Source organism: Notamacropus eugenii, chromosome 6 (genome assembly GCF_028372415.1).
Source record: "Notamacropus eugenii isolate mMacEug1 chromosome 6, mMacEug1.pri_v2, whole genome shotgun sequence".
NCBI classification, from domain to species: Eukaryota; Metazoa; Chordata; class Mammalia; order Diprotodontia; family Macropodidae; genus Notamacropus; species Notamacropus eugenii.
In genome coordinates, this window is record NC_092877.1 from 231,030,770 (window position 1) to 231,050,766 (window position 19,997).

Below are 19,997 nucleotides of genomic sequence, written 5' to 3' on the forward strand. Positions count from 1 at the left end.
TAGTGACTTGGAAGGCAGGCATCAGTAAAGTCTTCCTTTAGAATGCATATGAGCCATATTTTTTTAAAAAACTAGAAAATTTAAGAGATAGAAATGAGGGAGTGATGCTCTGCAATGGAGGACCATGGGTACAAAGAAATACAGGAGGGAGATGAAATGTCAGTGGTAGGGTAAAGCTTACAGCCTATGTTGACTGTAATGGAGATTGAAGGAGAGGAAACAATATGAAATGAGTAGGAATGGAGGTAGAGGAAAAATGCCAGGTTAGGAAATTTCATTTTCTGTAATAAGAGTGAACACTGTGTCACTTAAGATTTTTTGTTCTGTGGAGTGAAATGATGAGAATTTGTCTTAAAAATGGTAATTTTTACCAGCCATATTGATGTGGATAGAAACAGTGCCCTAAGAGTTAAAAATAATATGATTTTTGTGAAGACCTTTGTGCCCTAAAGTCTCCCCTTAACACAAAACTTCCCCTTATCCTGGACCTTAAGAGTCCCTGTCCCCACCCCTCATCCTGGGGAATGGGATTTCCTTATGTTGTGACATTCAGTCCTCACCCTGTGCCTTTATCTTGCAAGACTTCTTTATCTTGCAATATTTACCCTAGATCTCCAGCCCCCATCAGGAAACCCTAAAATCATCCTATATAAACCTGGTCCTTTTGCTATATCATTGCCTTTGTTTAGCACCTTACTAAATCTCAGGCCCTCTGCTTTTGTGTCAATAAAGCTCCCAATGGCTACAGAGAAGGTCTAAGTGAATTCATTCACATTTTGAAATAGCCCTCCCATCTCTCTTTTCAACAATATGAATGAATTAGAGAATGGAGAGCCTAAAAACAAAGACTGGATAGGAAGCTATTACAGTAGTTCAGGTGAGAGATGAATAAGATCAAAACTATAGTCGGGCTATGTAAATGGAGAAAAATAACATGAGAGAAGTTGTAGACGCAGTCTCTGAAAGACATGTTAACTTGTTCTAAATGAAAAAAAAAGATGAAAAGATGTAAAGATGAAGACAAGGTTATATATAAACCTGCATAACTAGAAGGATAGTGGTTCCCTCAATAGAATTAGGGAAGTCTGGAGGAGGTGTGGGTCTCATAGAAAAAAATAATGAGTTCTGTTTCAGACATATTGCATTGGAGATGTTTTGGTACATACAAGTGAAGATGCAATTGTTGAATTGGAACTGACGTTCAAAAAAGAAATGAAAATTGGATATATAGATTCATGAGTTATCTTTATAAAAATATGAAGTGAATCCATGAAAACTGGTGAGCCCAAACTTAATGTGAGAGAAAGATGATGATTAGAAAAGGAAAACAAGAAGCAGTTAGAGGAATATTAAGAGAGAGTGGTATCACAGAAGGGAGTATCTAAGAGAAAGGTGTGATTGAACAGCATCAAAATTTGAAGAGAAGTCCACTAGAATGAGCACCTAGAAAAGTTACTGGATTTAGAAGTTGAGATTTTTTTGCTTATCTTGAAGGGATCAGTTTTGGTGGAATGTTGGGATCAGAGTTGAATGATATGGAATTGAGAAGTAAGTGGGAGTGCAAGTGGGAAGGCAATGAATATTAATTCCTTTCTAGGAATTTGACTATGAAAGGAAGAAATGACAGGATAGCTTGAGGAAATGGCAGGTCAAGTGAAATGAGGATAGACAAGTAGTCAGACTTTGGCATATTTATAGAGAGTGGGGAAAGGTTCAATAGATAAGAATAGATTTAAAATAAGAAGAAAGCAAGGTCTGAAAGATGACAGAGAAAGGAATTAAGAGCACAAATAATGAGGTTACTCTTGGCAAAGATAAATTCCCCATCTTCAACAGAGAATACAACAAGAAAAAAATCAGGGATGAGGCATGGAATGGACATGATACTTTAAAAGATATTCTGATGAGATAAGGTGAGATAAAATAGCATTACAAAATGTCTCATGGGGAGAGATTGGAAGAGCCAGTGTAGAAGATGTGATAAAGAATCAATGAGACAAACATAAAGGAATGTTATTTATCAGTGAAAGATCATTGGAAATTAAATAATATAAATACGTAGTGAACCTAGTTGACAAAATTGTGTTACTTTCTCCAAAAGCATTCAAATGAATAGTAGCAGAGAAGCTAACAGACAGTTGGACTATGGTAACTGGCGTTGATAGACAAGGCAGAAAGCAATATAAGGATAGCTGATAGTAAACAGTTGGATTATTAAACTATAGAGGAAGATTGAAAGATAGGAAGTGAGTCCGTAGCAGAGGAATGAATTGAGAAGAGGTAGGCTGGATGCTAAGATCTCATGTTATATGACCCTGTGATTTGAACTGAGTTGAACTTGATGAGAACTTTGTATTTATTGATGACCTATGTGTTCCAACTGAAAACAACAACTTGATCCTGTGAGCTTTTGAGAGTCTAGGGTTACTAATTCTCCTCTTGGTTGCTAGAGACCATTTTAAAAAAATAGCAGATCAAAAAAATTGTTTTTGAAGGTGCCCAGAGACATCACATAGTCCATCATCCTCCCTGAAGAGAACTAGCAAACATTTTTAGAAAAATAACTTCCTGCCTCATGGTATAGCAAAACCTCCTTTGAGAGTGTATTTTATAGTCTTTACCATCACCAACTGCAATCCACTGCAATGATGTCTCAATATTTGTTTCTTCCTACATATCCCAACAAAGAACACTTAAGTTTCTCATAATTTCTCCCAGAGTACCTTCTTGAGCTAGAAAAAATATTTGGTTTAAGTTATTTTAATATTGATGCAATGCCTACAATAAGTCAGAAAGTAATACCAAGTGGAAGACTTGGGTTTTAATCTTAACTTTGCTACTAACTTACCTGCATGACCTTGAACAAATCACCTAAGGTCTCTAAGCTCCAGGTGCTTCATTTATAAAATGACAGAATTGAACATGATTTCTAAGGTTTTTTCTAGAAATAAATGTTATTATCCTATAATTCTGTAGACCACATGGACTCTACCTTCTAGCTATCTCTTAAAAATATTACCAAAAAATAGTTATTATAGGCATAGTGGATAGAGGGTCAACCTTCAAGTCCAGGAGATCTAAGTTCATATTTCTTCCTCTGAAACACAGTAGTGTTACCCTGGGCAAGTCACCTAAACATTGGTTCTCCAGGTAACTCTCTAACAGTCTATGTTATAGATCAGTGCATAATAAACTGTGGGTTGCAACCCCATATGGGTTTGTGAAAAATTTGGCAACAGTAAAAGGTTTCTGAATGAGAAACAAACAAAATTAATTAAAAATCAAACTCGTAATCAATCTGAGTGTTTCTGGCAGCACTTGCCTGTGTTTCATTGTGTAACTTCACAGGGGCCTTGGCCCTGAATGCAAAGCATGCACACTTTGCATTGAGCATGTCCTCAGGCCATGCAATGCCCACTAATCCTGCCAGGGCACAATAGGGGTCCTAGGTGGAAAAAGTTTAAGAAACCCTGTTATAGACCAGTTTCTGATCTACATTGGCAGAACCCTCCACCAGGAGTTCCCTATATTGAAGTCACAGATTTGAACCAAACCCCCAAATATCTTACCCTCCTCAACTACCCCCCCAAAAAAGCCTATTAATATTAGGTTTTGGATGACATAACTCTGTGATTGGAAAGAATGAAACATATATAAGAGATGTTATAAAGGTAGAAACAAGACTAGGCAATGGACTGGATATTTGGTATGAAAATGAAGACACTGATGCTATGGGATGGGGTGCCCAGAAGAAAAGTATTGTACTCCACAGTAATAAGAAAGTTAAGTCTAAGGAAATATTTTGGAAGAAAGATAATGAGTACTCTTTTGAACATATTGAGTTTGAGATTACTGTTCGGAGATTTCAGGCAGATTTCCTGCCTAAAATATAAAGAGGAAGTTGGAGGTGTGACATTAGAACTAAGGAGAATATGCATAGAAATTATAATTGAACTCTTAGAAGATGAAGCCATTAGGTTAGGCACCCTAAAATGAAAAGAGCACAGGGGTGTGTGTGTGTGTGTGTGTGTGTGTGTGTGTGTGTGTGTGTGTGTGTGTGTGTGTGTGTGTGTGTGTGTGTGTGTGTGTGTGTGTGTGTGTGTGTGTGTGTGTGTGTGTGTGTGTGTGTGTGTGTGTGTGTAGTGAATATCTATACAAAATTCAAACGCAATTCCTTCTTGGATTTTCCCATTTTTATATTATCAGTGCCTTTCCTCCCTTCCATTTCAAAGATCACATGAGATTGAATGCAGATGTGGAACTGGTTTATGGCATGTTAGATCTGGAAGGGATATTAGAGGTCAAAAATGTTCATTTTGCAGATTAGGAAACTGAAGCACAGTAGGAGTAAGTGGCCTAGTATATAAGAAAATCAAAAATGCATACCTGAAAGTGTTTCAGAATTTGTCAGACTGTTTTGCCTTATCTCTCCTTTCTGGAGAAAAGTTAAATAGTATGATTCATTTCAGTGTGTAATTAAGACCTTGACCTTTCCACTTAGAGGACTTTCCTTCTTTAAGAGTCTGGATACATGCAAAAGCCATCTCAAGAACTATAACATTTTTGGTACTCTGATTCCCAAAACTTTATTGAAGACAATTATGCCCTGTAAGTCAAAGTATCTCCTAATCCTCCATCACTCTTAAAAGCAGGTTAATCTCTAGTTACAGAAAATAGCCCTTTTGGTCTTTATCATCAGTATTTTATGACAAGAGTATTTTGGCAACAATGCTATTGTTATAAGGCTTCTTATATATGCCTTATTCTTTATATTGTGTTTGCTGCTCAAATGAGGACTACAACTTTCTCTGGAACTCCTCCCCATGATCCTCTATTGCTGTGCCAAGACTTTGTTAGAATCAATGACCATCAGAGCTTTTCCTGCCTCAAATGTAGTTAGTCTCTTTGTTGCACAGAGGGGAGACTGAGATCATTGATTAGTTGATTTTGTAGCTGAGTATACCAAGTTTAAGCCAAGTTTATCCCATACTTTTTCAGGTCCTAAGGGCCACCTGCATTTTGTTTCCTGTTATCTGACTTTGTTACATTGATTTCCATCTCCCATTCTAATTCCAGCAGACTGTCTACTAGGAAGCCAAGCCTCCTCCCTTGCCTCCATGAATAGCAATCAGCATTACTAAAGAATATCCCCTTCAGCTCCTATTCCACAATCTAGAAAACCCTCAGTGTTGGCCCAGGCATAGGGCAGCTACTGAAGAAGAGGTCTTAATGACTTAGAACCACCTAGAACTCTGCAACCAGGCCAGCTCCCCATGGAGAAGAAATCCATAAGAGCTGGTGAGTCAAAGGAAAGACCGAGTCTCTTATATAATGTTGCTTCAGGGACCTTGTCCCCAAAGTACTTCTTCTTGTTCCCTGATGCTTGCATTTTAGTTAACAGCCTGCAAAGTATTTAATCACTCAATTAGAGGTTACTTAAAATGCAAATAGCCTTGAGAGAAGTAGTTTATTGACTGAAATTCACTGTAAGGTTAGAGCAACTGACTGATAAACACTGACACATATCAGAGATTTTTTTCTGAGACTAGATTTTGAGACAAGGAAGAGCCTCTGACCACATAAAAGTAGAGAAAAACAGATATATTTGGGTTCAGAAGAAGTAGTGTAGAGTCACCAGAAACAAATTTGGTCTATTTTCATGTTTCTCAGTGTGACTAGGCTCCTTTCAGTGGAAAAAAGGGTTATTATGGACTTGGCAGGCCGCTGCCCATTCAAGTGAGATAAAAGAAAAGAAATAAATTATATTTGCATGATCTTCTAACTCCAAGTCCAATGCTCTTTCTAATATATCATGATCTGTGAATAGAAAAATAAATATAATTCTTCAATTAGAGATGACTCAGAATGCAAACGTCCCTTGGAAGTGTTAATTATTTACTACATGCCAGGTATTGCACTAAACACTTTACAAATATCTCATTTGATCTTCACTACAACCCAATGAGGTAAGTGCTAGCATGAATCCAACTTTATAGTTGAGGAAAGTGAGACAGACAAAGGTTAAGTGACTTGCCCAGGGTCACACAGCTAGTAAATGTCTGAGATTTTAGCTCAGATCTTCCTAATATCTGGCCAAATGTGACCTAGATGCCCAGGAAAGGTTGCAGTTATTCAATTTCTCAATATAGTACAGTGGAATGATATCTGACGATGATGTCAATGAAGATCATGATAAGTATGATGATGATCCTCTGAGCAAGGCTTAGAACTAAATTTTCCTAGGCTGCAAACTCCTTCAGAATTTACATGCATGATTCTCTACTACACAATATACACCTGTTCATAAATTGCCTTTGTTTTATTTTCTGCTTGTTTAATGTATGTGAGTCATATTTTCCCCAAGTATATATTAAACATGGAACAATTTCTTTAATGTCTTTTGTACACTGGTATACTTTCCTGTAGATTAGTGTTGACCACAAGAAGTAGGTTATCAATAAATACTTGATAACTGTATTGAATTTGAGTACACTAAACATTCTCTAAAATCTTGTTTTCACTATTTACTCAGTAAGAAAACTCTTTCCACAGGCAACATAGAGAGAACCTTCAGTCAAGTCTCTATCTAAATTATGACACAGCCTGAGCTATTAGATCTGAAACTAATAAGGTTTTCAATCCATTTCAATTTAACAAGCATTTATTGAATTTATAATAATAGTAACAAGATCAAAAGATTTGCAGAGCCCCATCAGTATTTGAAAGAGCATAAAAACATAACCTTTACCATTTGTCACTAGTGATTTTCTAATTTTTACATAGCAAATTGGATATTTCTCTTCTGCTTTATGGCTATAACTAACCTAAGTCTTCAACACTATGCCCCTTCTTTATACCTGAAGACGATGTGCAGGTTAAGAACGTAGTATGGCAGCATATTTATCTGAATTCCCGAAAACTCAGTAAGATTTATTACTGAGTAGTAGAGAAGAGATAAATAAGACAGAAATCTTCTAAGAGCAATAGATAAATATAGATGTGCATACATATATACTTATATATAACATTGAATTTATGTTGAATATATACAACTACAAAAATCTCTATTACACATACCTATGTGCACACATATGTATGCATTATATACACAAATGTACACAGTGTATCACAAATGTGCACAACTTTACGTGTGCATACACACATATAATTTGTGTATATGTATACTATATGTACAATGTGCATGCATATACAAATGTAAATATGTTTATGTCCATATATATGCATGTGCGTATGCAATTGTGCTTCTTGTGTTATAATATATTCAATATGAATTATATATATGTATGTATACATATACGCATATCCATACATACAGGTGTATGGAGAGAGAGAGAGAGAGATGGATAGATAGGATAGATAAAGGGATAGATAGTGATTTCTGTCCTACACATCCCCTCTACACTGTTTGGTGGCTAAATTCCATTGAAAAACTATCCTGGACAGCTCATTTAGAACAAGATTTTCCAAATGCCACAGCAATCTGGTATCCACAAAGGGATTTTCTTCTTTTCTGTCATGGGTACTCTGAGTTTCTGGAAATAGAACTACTTGAAAAAAGCAAACATAGCATCACATTCCACTTAGTGCTGGCAAAAACTAAAGCCTGGAAGCAAATCGAGTCACCTGGGTTGTATGCTATTTGTTGAGCAAGGAAGAGGAGAGACAGTGAGAGCAAGAAATGCAGTTTATGAGCCTGGCTTAGGACTGCATTTCTCTGAGTAGCAGGCAACACTGATCACATTGAATACTATAAGCCAAATTCTTCCCATAAGAAATGATGAATGTGAGGAATTCAGAGAAATATAGGAAGACACATATGAATAGGTACAAACAGAAGTAAGAAGAACCAAGAAAACAATATACAAAAAACTATACCAATAGAAATAAAAATAACTAGAAAACAAATTCCAATTCTGTATAATTATAATGCCAGCCTTATCCCCAGAGAAGAGACAAGAAAATGTCCCCTCCTCTTTTCATTAGACAGTTGGGAAAAGTCTAGGTGTGGAATGTTTGTTCAGTGCAGTTCTGTATTTGGCTTTGCTTAATTGGCTTTTTTTTTTTTTTTTATCTCAAAGAAAGACTCAGAGAGAGAAGAAAGGAGCCTAAAGTCTCTCCTAGTTCTCTATGAGCCTAAGTCCTGGAGGGGATCTCCAATGTCTAAATCTCCAATGTTCAACGGTTCCATCTCTGTGTTATATAGTATGTTTCTTAAGGAGAGGAACTCTGGGCAGATTTGTCAAAAATCTTGATATTTGAACAAAAGCAATAATTAAATCAATGCCTTTGAGAATTGAGAGGTTCAAAGGAGACAGAGCATTTGTGGTGGAGCGAGTACTGAAGTAACCTTACAGCAAATGAGATGCTAGTTGTCATTTGACTAAACAATTTCTTATACTCACTCGTGATTTCTCATAAGCTTCTCATAAGCAAAAGCACAGTGGACAGAGTACTGGGCTTGAAGTCAGGAAGACTTGAATTCAAATCCAGCCTCAGACACTAACTTTGTGACCCCAGCAAGTCACAACCTCCCTTTGCCTCAGTTTCCTCAATTATAAAATGGGGATAATAATAGTACCTACCTGCCAGGATTGTTGTGAGGATCCTTTAGTACAATATCCATCATGTGGTAAGTGGTATATAAATATTATTATTTTTACTATTGTCTTCCAACTCATAATTCCCTGGAATAAAGTATAACTGCCTCTGTTCTTTTAGCTCTTTGTTTTTTATTTACTTTGAATCCTATAATTTTATAAGTACAATGAGTAGAATACTGGACCTGGTGATTCAGACTACTTCAAAAAGACCTGAATTCAAATTTAGCCTCAGATGCTTACCAGCTGTGTGATCCTGGGCAGGTACCTAGCCTCTATTTGCTTCAATTTACTCAGCCATAAAATGAGGATAATAATAGCATGGGCTAAACTTCTGTAATTCTAAAATTTATACTAAGTCCTTCTTAGATTGACTATGTGTTCTTGGAAGATACTCTATAATTCAGTTCTTGGAGACTGTGACTTTGACTCCAATCAGTTCCTCTTTATCTCTGCCTGCTTTCTTGTGTCTGCACACATACCCATGTTGGGTAGCCCCAATCTAAATGTCCATGTGCACTGATACATGATACAGGTACTACAATCAGCTCATAACTTTCCTCATCACAGACAAGAGGGAGGGATATTGTCAATTGAGGGAGAGAAAAGAACAGGAAACAAAATGAAAGAGTGGAGAAAAAATAGGAAATGATATTTGGATTACAAGTGTGGCACATGGAAGAATTACAGACAATTTCAATGTTTGAATGACCTACCTAATTGAAATGGGACCATGCAAAACTTGTTCAAATCTTCCCCCATGTCTTGTCTGACTTGCTTAGATGATAAGCCATATGAGTACTTCTTGAATACATCTTGAATATTCAAAACATAATACAGAGTCCCATTATACAATATCAAAATTTTGTCACTGAAATAGCAAAAATAAATGGTTTTTCCATTTAAGCACACTGATTTTTTTTTTTTGTTCAAGTGTTCCAATTATGTTTTACTTAATGTTCAGTAGTCTGTATGCACCTATTACACGTGATAAAAGCAGTGGGCCCATACTCAAGGATTTCATGGTAGCTTGCTTCTTGGTCGTTCATGGTTCTAAGGACGAGGGTAGTTGTTCTAGTTTGGATGGGTAAAACTAAAGTTTTGGTTGGTACATGAAGGGTTAAAGGAAGAAAATAAGTGAGTAGTGGTAGCTGATAACTCCATACTTAAGGGTATTGGTACAGCTGCTTATTGATAACAAAAAGAGATATATCTATTGTCTATTGGCAGACATATAAGATGTGACAAAATTTTCCAGTGAATTATCTTAACAGATGACTACCACCCACTTCTGGTGATTCATGTGGGTACAATTGGTAATCCTGGAAGGAACCTGGAATTTATTGCCAAAAATTATGAAGTTTTGGGAAAGAAACAGAGGACGATAGAGATAGAGATGTTATTTTCCTTATGGCTGCTAATCAAAGGCAAGGAATGTAGAATAAAAAAGATTTGAAAAATGAACAGCCTGTTTAAAAAATGGCATCAGAGAATGAGATTTTCTATTTCTGGACCACAGTTAAAAGTATAGGAAATACAGGCTCCTGGCCAGGGATGGAGGCACCTAACACAGATGGGTAGGAATGTATTTTTCTGATGTCTTGCATATTTAATCAAAAAGATTTTAAAATCAAAAGGGAAAAAAAGAAGAGGGAAAACTAGTTGTATGCATCCATCAAGCTGGATGCCATAGAGAACAGCTGAAAGTTAGGAAAACAGTAACACAGCAGAGATAATGCAGAAGCTCTTAGAGAACAAAATTCAAGGAAGGAACAAGGACTAAAATACTTTTATAGAAGACTGAAGCAAGAGGAATTTCCAGAAGATTAATAATAACAATAAGAACAATATCACATTTACCCAGTGTTTTAAGGAATGCAAAATGCTTAGCATATATTATCTCATTTGATATTCACAATAATCCCGTGAGGTAGATATTACAATTTTCCCTATTATACAGAAAAGAAAGCTGAAGTTGAGGTTAAATGACTTGCCGAGTCACTAAATTCAAACCCACATATTTTCCAATCCCTCTTACGTTTAGGGACCTCCTTCTCTTAATAATTTCCCCTTTATCCTGCATAAAGCTTGTTGTACATTAGATCATGAGCTCCCTGAGGTCAGGGACTGTCATTTGCCTCTTATTTATAGGAGTGCTCAGCACAGTATCTGGCACATCATTAATAAATGTTTATCGACTTACTGAGCTTGACTCCAAGTTCTGTGCCATTTGCCACCTGCTGCCGCTGGCATGTTAATATAAGGCTAATGTCAAAGTACTAAAACTTGGATTAAATTGGGATAGGCATACAAGCATTTTTTGTAGTGCTCTTGGAGAAAAGACAAAAATGAATGAAGTCATGCTCTGGAGGAAGTGGGATGATAGTAAGTGATGACAAAAAAGAGGGCAGACTGTTCAGTTCTTTTGTTTCCTCCACCATGAAAAATGAACTTGCAGAGCACCATAGACCAAGGAAAGATATAATAAAAAGACAGCTGCCCTTGATGAACTCAAGTCACTTGGCTCAGTTGAACTATAACCCTAGGTATTCAGATGATTTGAGGATTTTATTGCTCAGCTATTGTCAATGATACTTGAAATATCATACAATACTGTCGGGGACTGAGGCCCCCCACCTGTACCTCCTCTAACCTGCTTGCTTTCGTCCCGCCTGAGAAGAAAAACCGCACCCCACGATCCCGTGGAGAGATAAGAGAAGGGACTGCCTGAGGCTATGCAAACATACCAATGCGGGACCTGGTGAAGCAGTAGATGTTATGTAAACACAGATAGCCAAAGTACGATGTCCTAAGATAGAGCTGGCCCACCACGGAATTTGCTTGGAATCTCTTTGTCTTTTCTCTATATAAGTTTGCAACCCTGATAATAAAATCAGACCTTGCTTACCACCCCTTTGGTCTCACTCCTCTTTTCACCCATCCCCTTCAGGTAGGCGTTCTCCTCGATCCCCCCACTCATACTGGCCCTGCAGGTCAGGGCAAGTGGCGCCCAGACGTGGGGCTCGAGGTCCGGACTTCTGCCAGGCGGACCAACATTGAGAGACGATTCGTCGCGACCCCTTCCTTCTCATCGCTCATGAAGAGCCCCTGCGTTTTGGTAAGTTGAGTTTCGTCCGCCTCATTCTAATCATGGGTTCCAACCTTTCCAAGGAACAGGTCTTTATCCATGACCTTAAGCATGCCCTTAAGGATAGAGGAGTTAAGGTTAAGAAAAAGGACTTAGTGAACTTCTTTCTTTTTGTTGATGAGGTCTGTCCCTGGTTTATTGTTAACGGGCCGGACATCCATCCGGGCAAGTGGCAAAAGGTTGGGAGAGAGCTTAATAAGAAATTGCAAACTGAGGGCCCGGAGGCCATCCCCCCTTCTGTCTTTTCCTATTGGGGAATCATTAGAGACATAGTGGAATCCGCCTCCAGAGATCCGGGTGAGCGACAGCTCCTTTCGGTGGCAGAATTTTGCTTGCGCCCTTTGTCACGGGCCGCCTCTGTTAAGTCACTAGAGCGCCCCTTACCACGGGCGGCTCCTGTAAAATCACTACCTTCAATAGCCAAAAGTCCCCCAAGGCCCCCGTCCGTGGTCATTGATATTCCGCCAGAGCCACCAAAGCCCATTTATCCTCCCCTCCCTACAGGGCCCCGCCCTACAACCGAGTCCCTAACTTTCCCTATTATTACTAAACACAAGACCCCTCCCTTAAAGAATCCTGACCCTGATACGTTAGATCCTGGGGATGAAGCGGAACTTGAGGATGAGGCCGCCCGATATAATGATCCCGATTGGCCTGCTCTTCAACATTTGCTTCCTCCTTACTTATCCCAAACCTGCGCCCCTGTACTTTTGCCCCCTGTTCCCACTCCCTCAGTCCTTACCAATGCTAGACACCAACTTTCCACCCAGGTTAAGGAGCTCCGAGAAGTCTTAGACCTACAAAAGCAATATGTACAGCTCTCCTCGGAGTTGAGTTCCCTGCAGCACTCCCTCCAGAGCTCAGTCATTCTTTCTCCCAGTAAGCCTCAGTCGACCAAGGACCCGTCCAACAGGACTGGCGCTAAGACTAAAAACTCAAAAGAAGCGCAGCCCATGATGTTCCCCGTTATAACTCGGTCCCGCCGACTTGGGCCCCCACAAACCCCTGGGGCGGGTGAACTTACAGACTCCTCCGCGAGTGAGGGAGAGGAGGAGGAAGAGGAAAAGAATAAGGAGGAGGAGGAGGAGGAAGAAGAGGGAGAAGAAGGGCAGAGCAGTAGGAAGGCGGAACGGGAATGGCCGGAATACCGAAAATTGCATTTCAAGGGGCTTAAAGATCTCAATGCCGCTGTTAAGGCATATGGCCCCAATGCCCCTTTCACCCTCTCCGCCCTTGAGGCCATGTCCCGTGGAGGGTATCTTTTGCCGGCGGAGTGGCTCCGCGTGGTTCGAGCTGTTCTCTCACGGGGACAATTTTTGACGTGGAAAGCCGACTTCTATGATCGTTGTCAATCCACGGCAAAGAACAATGGGAAGTCCCCCAACTCCCCCGCTTCAAAATGGACCTATGAAAAGCTGAGTGGTCAAGGCAAATATGCAGGTGAGGCCAAGCAACGCCGCCTTCCCATAGGTCTCTTGGCGCAAACCGCCAACGCGGCATTTGCCGCCTGGCGCGCTTTACCAACCCCTGGTTCTCCTCTTGCCCCGCTTAATAAAATAATACAAGGGACTCAGGAGGACTTTTCTGAATACGTTAGCAGGCTCCTGGAGGCCACCGAGCGGACCCTCGGTCAGGAGGCCTCTAAGGATCAGCTTGTGAGGCGTCTGGCATATGAGAACTCCAATACTGCTTGTCGCTCTGCCTTGCGCGGGAAATGGAGGGATAAAACCCTAGAGGAGATGATCCGCCTCTGCAGAGACATAGATCCTTTTACTACGAAAATATCCCAGGCTGTACATTTAGCTGTCGGGGCGGCTCTCCAGCCGGGGGACTCCCAGAAGGAGTGTTTCCGCTGTGGGCAACCCGGTCACTTTGCCCGGCAGTGCCCCAGCTCGCCAGATACCCCCCCTCCTCCAACCCAAAATAGGGGTTCTCAACCTTCCACCCTCTGCCCCAGATGCAGGAAAGGGAAGCACTGGGCGAACACTTGTCGCTCCGCGACAGATGTCAATGGCCACCCCCTGCAGGGAAACGGCCGGAGGGGCCAGCCCCGGGCCCCCCAGCCGATCCCCGTCCCGCGGGCCTCGGGGACCAGCCCGCCCACACCCAACTCTACAGAGCCACTTCAGGAAGCGCAGGGGTGGACCTGTGTGCCGCCTCCACCACAATATTGACCCCTGAAGGTGGGGTGCATATAATTTCTACAGGCATCTTTGGCCCCCCGCCCCCCAATTTTTATTTTTTTATTCTTGGTCGTGCTTCCACTACTATTAATGGCCTTCTAATCCACCCCTCCATTGTTGACGGTGATTATATGGGGGAAATCCAGATACTTGCTTCAACCCTACAGGGACCCCTCACTGTCTATCAGGGGCAACGCCTTGCGCAGGCTCTCCCGCTCCCCCTACAAACCCCATACCCTGCCCTCACCACCGTTAGAGGCCACTCCAAGCCCGGGTCCTCAGACATCTATTGGGTTCAGGCCATTTCCCAGGACCGCCCCATGCTTATGCTTACCATTCAAGGCAGATCTTTTGAAGGAATATTAGATTCCGGAGCTGACTCAACTGTTATTTCAAAAGATAGCTGGCCGCCTTCTTGGCCCCTTCAACCATCCATGACGCACTTACAGGGCATAGGCCAGTCCCATTATACTCTACAGAGTTCCCAATGGTTGCCCTGGCAAGACAAGGAGGGAAATAAAGGGACTGTCCGGCCTTTTGTGGTCCCCGGCCTACCTGTCAACTTATGGGGAAGGGATATTCTTTCTCAGATGGGGATAATTATGTGCAGTCCAAATACAGTTGTAACCCGTCAGATGGTCTCCCAGGGATTTCTCCCAGGGAAAAGGCTAGGCAAAAGAGGGCAAGGACAACCGTCCCCAATTGTTGCTGAAGGGAGGAAAGGGCGAGCAGGCCTTGGCTTTGAAGGCCCAGATAATCAGAACCATTTTTTCGTGAGGGCCACGGGTCCTCCTGCACTCCAGGCAGATAGGATCTCGTGGAAAAATGACCTACCCGTCTGGGTAGACCAGTGGCCCTTACCCAAGATAAAGCTGGAAGCAGCGTTCGCTTTAGTGCAGGAGCAATTAGCTGCAGGGCACATAGAACCGTCCACATCCCCGTGGAACACGCCCATTTTTGTTATCCAGAAAAGGTCAGGTAAATGGCGGCTCTTACATGATTTGCGGGCCGTCAATAAAACTATGGTTCCTATGGGGGCCCTTCAACCTGGGCTCCCCTCTCCTGTAGCCATACCACAAGGTTTCTCTAAGATTACAATTGACCTTAAGGATTGCTTCTTTTCCATTCCCCTCCACCCCTCCGATTGCCAGCGCTTCGCTTTTAGTGTTCCTATTACCAATTGTGTGGGCCCTTCCCCGCGTTTTCAGTGGAAAGTCTTGCCACAAGGCATGGCTAATAGCCCTACGCTGTGCCAAAAATATGTAGCACAAACAATTGACCCTTTTCGCTTGCAGTATCCCAAGCTTTATATCATCCATTATATGGACGATATCCTCCTTGCAGGTTCAGATGATGAGGAATTGACCCAGGTATCACAGGAGCTCATTAGGGCATTGGAAAATCGGGGCCTTAAAATTTCCCCCGATAAAATACAAACCTACCCCCCGCAGCTCTTCTTGGGGTTTGAACTTTTAACTAATCGCATTCTCTCCCAGAAGGTTCGCTTGCGAGTAAGTCACCTTTGTTCCCTTAATGATTTCCAAAAGCTTCTGGGAGAATTGAATTGGCTTAGGCCTTATCTTAAGCTCACTACGGGGGAATTGAGACCCTTGTTTGATATTCTAAAAGGAGACTCCGACCCAAATTCACCCCGTTCTCTCACGCCGGAGGCCCGTAAGGCCCTTGCCTTAATTGAGCAAGCTATTCATGATCAACATATTGGGTATTACGCTCCTCTAAAACCTCTTTGGCTCTTAATTTTTTCTACCGCTTTTTCCCCCACTGGATTATTGTGGCAGGAGCATCCGTTGTTTTGGATTCATATGCCAGCCACACCTACAAAGATCCTCCCCTCCTACCCGCATTTAACGGCTGGCCTCCTGCGCCTAGGGCGAGAGGCAGCCCTTCGGCTTTTTGGTCGGGAACCAGATCATATTGTCTGCCCCTACACCGCTTCACAGATTCAATGGCTGCTTCAGAATGATGACGATTGGGCAGTTAACTGCATTTCCTACCCAGGGATTATAGACAATCATTATCCCTCAGACAAGCTTGTCCAGTTCTTTCAGAAAACACCTGTTGTCTTCCCAAGGATTACCAAGGCGGAGCCCATCAGAGGCGCCCATTTGGCGTTCACTGATGGATCCGCCACAGGGAAGGCAGCCTTCAGTGTTGATGGAAAGGCCACCTCTTTTGACACACCCTTCATCTCTGCGCAGCTGGTGGAACTTGCAGCGGTCATCAAGGTTTTTGAATCTGTTCCGGGTCCTCTCAATATTTATACTGATAGCTCCTACATTGCACATTCGGTCCCTCTATTGGAAACTGTCCCGTATATTCGTCCCTCCACTAATGCGTCTCCTCTTTTTGCCACTCTTCAGCTTCTAATCCTCTCCCGCAAGCACCCCTTTTTCATTGGACATATTCGTGCCCACTCCGACCTCCCCGGTCCCCTTTCTGAAGGGAATGATCAGGTTGATCAGGCAACTCGTCGCATTTTACTTGCGCTGTCTACCTCTCCTGTTGCTGCTGCCACGCAAGCCCATAAGCTGCATCACCTTAATGCCCATACGCTTCGTCTCAAGTTCCCTATCACCCGGGAACAAGCCAGACAGATCGTGAAACAGTGCCCTGGCTGCCTGACTCTTCTCCCTGAACCTCATACTGGCATCAATCCCCGAGGTCTCATTCCCGGGGAGCTTTGGCAAATGGATGTCACTCATTACCTCCCTTTTGGTCGGCTTAAATATATTCATGTGTCCATTGATACCTTCAGTGGTTTTATCTTTGCCACCTTGCAACCTGGAGAGGCCACCAAGCATGTCATTAATCACCTCATTAGTGCCTTGGCAGTCCTCCCGCAGCCCAAAATTCTTAAGACAGATAATGGCCCCGGCTACACTAGCTCTTCTTTCAGATCCTTTTGTACACAACTACATATTAAGCATGTAACTGGCATACCCTATAATCCTCAGGGGCAAGGAATTGTGGAAAGGGCCCATCAAACATTGAAAAACATGGTCCTGAAATTACAGTCAGGGGGGGAAGTTCTTTATCCCAGAGCTGGCAATGCCAAAACGTTGCTCAATCACGCCCTTTTTGTTTTAAATTTTCTCACCCTTGACGCTGCGGCAAAGAGTGCAGCAGACCGCCTTTGGCATTCCTCTACGGCCCAAACCTACGCTCAGGCAAAATGGAAAGATCCCCTTCTTGGCAAATGGCAGGGCCCTGATCCTGTGTTAATCTGGGGCAAAGGCCATGCTTGTATTTATGATTCAAAGTGCCAAAATGCTAGATGGTTGCCTGAAAGGCTGATCAAGTTGATGGACAAGCCAGATGCTTACAATACCGTCCAGGGGACTACACCTCCCTGAGACACATCTGTTTTTCTTTTCCTGTTTTTCAGGAGATGACAATTCTAGCATTTCTCCTCCTGCTCCATGGAAGCCACGGCGGTTTTCAATCTCCCAACCCAGCAGCGCTTAGCCGTACCCTCTTTGGGAGCCCTTGTGACTGCGGTGGGGGTGTGGTCACTGTCCGCCCTAACACCTACACGAGAACGATCGATTGTACGGACAGGACGGCCTACCTCGCTTACCGTCATACAGCCACAGGCATCTCCAAACAATCTTGGGAATGCGTAAGAAAACCCCGAGTCATCCCTCCAAATGGTGACCAGCCTGGGCCCTGCCCCACTGATTGCAAGTACCTTGAGGCCTTGCACTCTACATGCTACAGCTCCACCCAGCAGTGTAGTAGTGCCTCAGGGACAGTATATCTTACTGCATTGCAGGAGAGGGAATACGCTGGCTCTGTTGGGGGTGATTGGGGGCTAAACCCCAGCTCTCGTGGTACCACTAACAAACATGCTCAGGCTTCTTGCCGCAAGGAAAATATTGGAAAGAATGTCTGTTGGCCCCCCCGCGCACCCGTCCACATTTCTGATGGGGGTGGCCCCACGGATCAGATTAGAGAATTTGAGGTAAGGGAACGTATAAACGAGATTGTTAGAAGCATGTACCCCCCTGTTCATCATCACCCGCTCGCACTGCCAAAATCCAGGGGGACGGACCTCGATGTCCAGACCTCGGAAACTCTTGAAGCTACGCTCAAGGCTCTTAATTGTTCTAATCCCGAATTAGCAACAAATTGTTGGCTGTGCATGGCCCTTGGTATGCCTATGCCCCTAGCTATTTTGTCTAAAAATGGTTCTACTTCTACAAATTGCACCCTCAGCCCGCCTTTTAGGATTCAGCCCGTAGTTTTCCGTCCCTCCCCCTGTATTCAAGCCCCATTCCGGAACTCTACCTTCGATATTGATGTTGGCTTTGCGACCTTTGCCAACTGCTCTGAAATCCTTAATCACACTTTTCAGGAACCCCTCTGCCCACTAACAGGTCAACTCTTTGTCTGCAGGGGCAATATGGCCTACTCTGCCCTCCCCCAGAATTGGACAGGACTTTGCACACAAATATCAATCCTCCCCGATATTGACATTATTCCAGGGGATGAACCTGTCCCACTGCCCAGTCTAGATTACATTGCTGGGAGACCTAAGAGGGCCGTGGTATTTATCCCCCTTCTTGTGGGACTCGGAATAACGGGGGCGCTTGCCACCGGCACGGCCGGTCTGAGTGTCGCCGTAGACTCCTATACAAAATTGTCCCATCAATTGATTAATGATGTGCAAACCCTCTCGGGGACTATAAATGACCTTCAAGACCAGATTGATTCTCTGGCAGGAGTTGTTCTTCAAAATAGGAGAGGCCTAGATTTACTAACGGCAGAACAAGGGGGAATTTGTTTAGCCTTACAAGAAAGGTGTTGCTTTTATGCAAACAAATCTGGGATAGTTCGGGATAAAATCAAAAAACTACAGGAGGATCTGGTTAAAAGACGCAAAGAACTTTTCGAAAATCCCCTCTGGAGTGGCTTGAATGGAGTCCTCCCATACCTCCTCCCTCTCCTTGGACCCTTGATTGGTCTCCTCCTACTTCTTTCTTTTGGGCCCTGGGCTTTTAGCAGACTAACCTCTTTCATTAAAACGCAGATTGAGGCTTCTCTTAAAAGCCCTATCAATATCCATTATCATCGCCTGGCACTTCTGGAGAACCCTGCAGACAACGAGGAGGACGGACTTCAGTTCTCCAAGCTTGTGCAGTCAGAGTCCCGTTGCATGCGGTGGTGGAAGGCCTTTAGGGAATAAACACGGAGCGGCAGCTGTGAGAGTGCCCATGACGGGAATATTGAGGCCCCATATATCAGGATCATAGGCGCGGCTGCAGTTGTTCCCTATGACGGGAGTAGAGCAAGGCCGTGGCTGTTCGGCCACGTAGATCCCCTTGCTTAGCCTAAGACAGGGTCATCTGCCGAAAAAGCGCTCTGAATATGGAAACCAGCCTCATAGCCTAAGACAGGCCTCTCACCCGCCCGCATATTTTAATTTCAGTCCGCCCGCATGTTTTAATTTTAGTCAAAAGGGGGACATGTCGGGGACTGAGGCCCCCCACCTGTACCTCCTCTAACCTGCTTGCTTTCGTCCCGCCTGAGAAGAAAAACCGCACCCCACGATCCCGTGGAGAGATAAGAGAAGGGACTGCCTGAGGCTATGCAAACATACCAATGCGGGACCTGGTGAAGCAGTAGATGTTATGTAAACACAGATAGCCAAAGTACGATGTCCTAAGATAGAGCTGGCCCACCACGGAATTTGCTTGGAATCTCTTTGTCTTTTCTCTATATAAGTTTGCAACCCTGATAATAAAATCAGACCTTGCTTACCACCCCTTTGGTCTCACTCCTCTTTTCACCCATCCCCTTCAGGTAGGCGTTCTCCTCGATCCCCCCACTCATACTGGCCCTGCAGGTCAGGGCACAATACAGGAAACTGTCCTTATTTTCAAAATAAAGGGAAGAAAATGAAAGTTTTAAATACAGTCTAGTGAGTCTGGAAAAATTCTACCTGGGCAAAATTCTAGAATGAATTGTTGAATAGATTGGTACTGAGAACCGAGAAAAGAGGCAGAAATTACAAAGTGTATGTGTGTG

At 42.8% G+C, this 19,997-nt stretch overlaps 1 protein-coding gene across 1 annotated transcript; it reads left to right on the top strand.

The window, feature by feature from the left end:
* Positions 1-11,231: 11,231 nt before the first annotated feature.
* LOC140512745 (syncytin-1-like) lies at positions 11,232-19,732 on the top strand. The gene is made up of 2 exons (XM_072622094.1): positions 11,232-11,736; positions 17,356-19,732. Exons 1-2 carry the CDS (start codon positions 11,716-11,718, stop codon positions 19,153-19,155), a joined length of 1,821 nt encoding a protein of 606 aa, XP_072478195.1. The 5' UTR covers positions 11,232-11,715; the 3' UTR covers positions 19,156-19,732.
* The last annotated feature ends 265 nt before the right edge of the window (positions 19,733-19,997 follow it).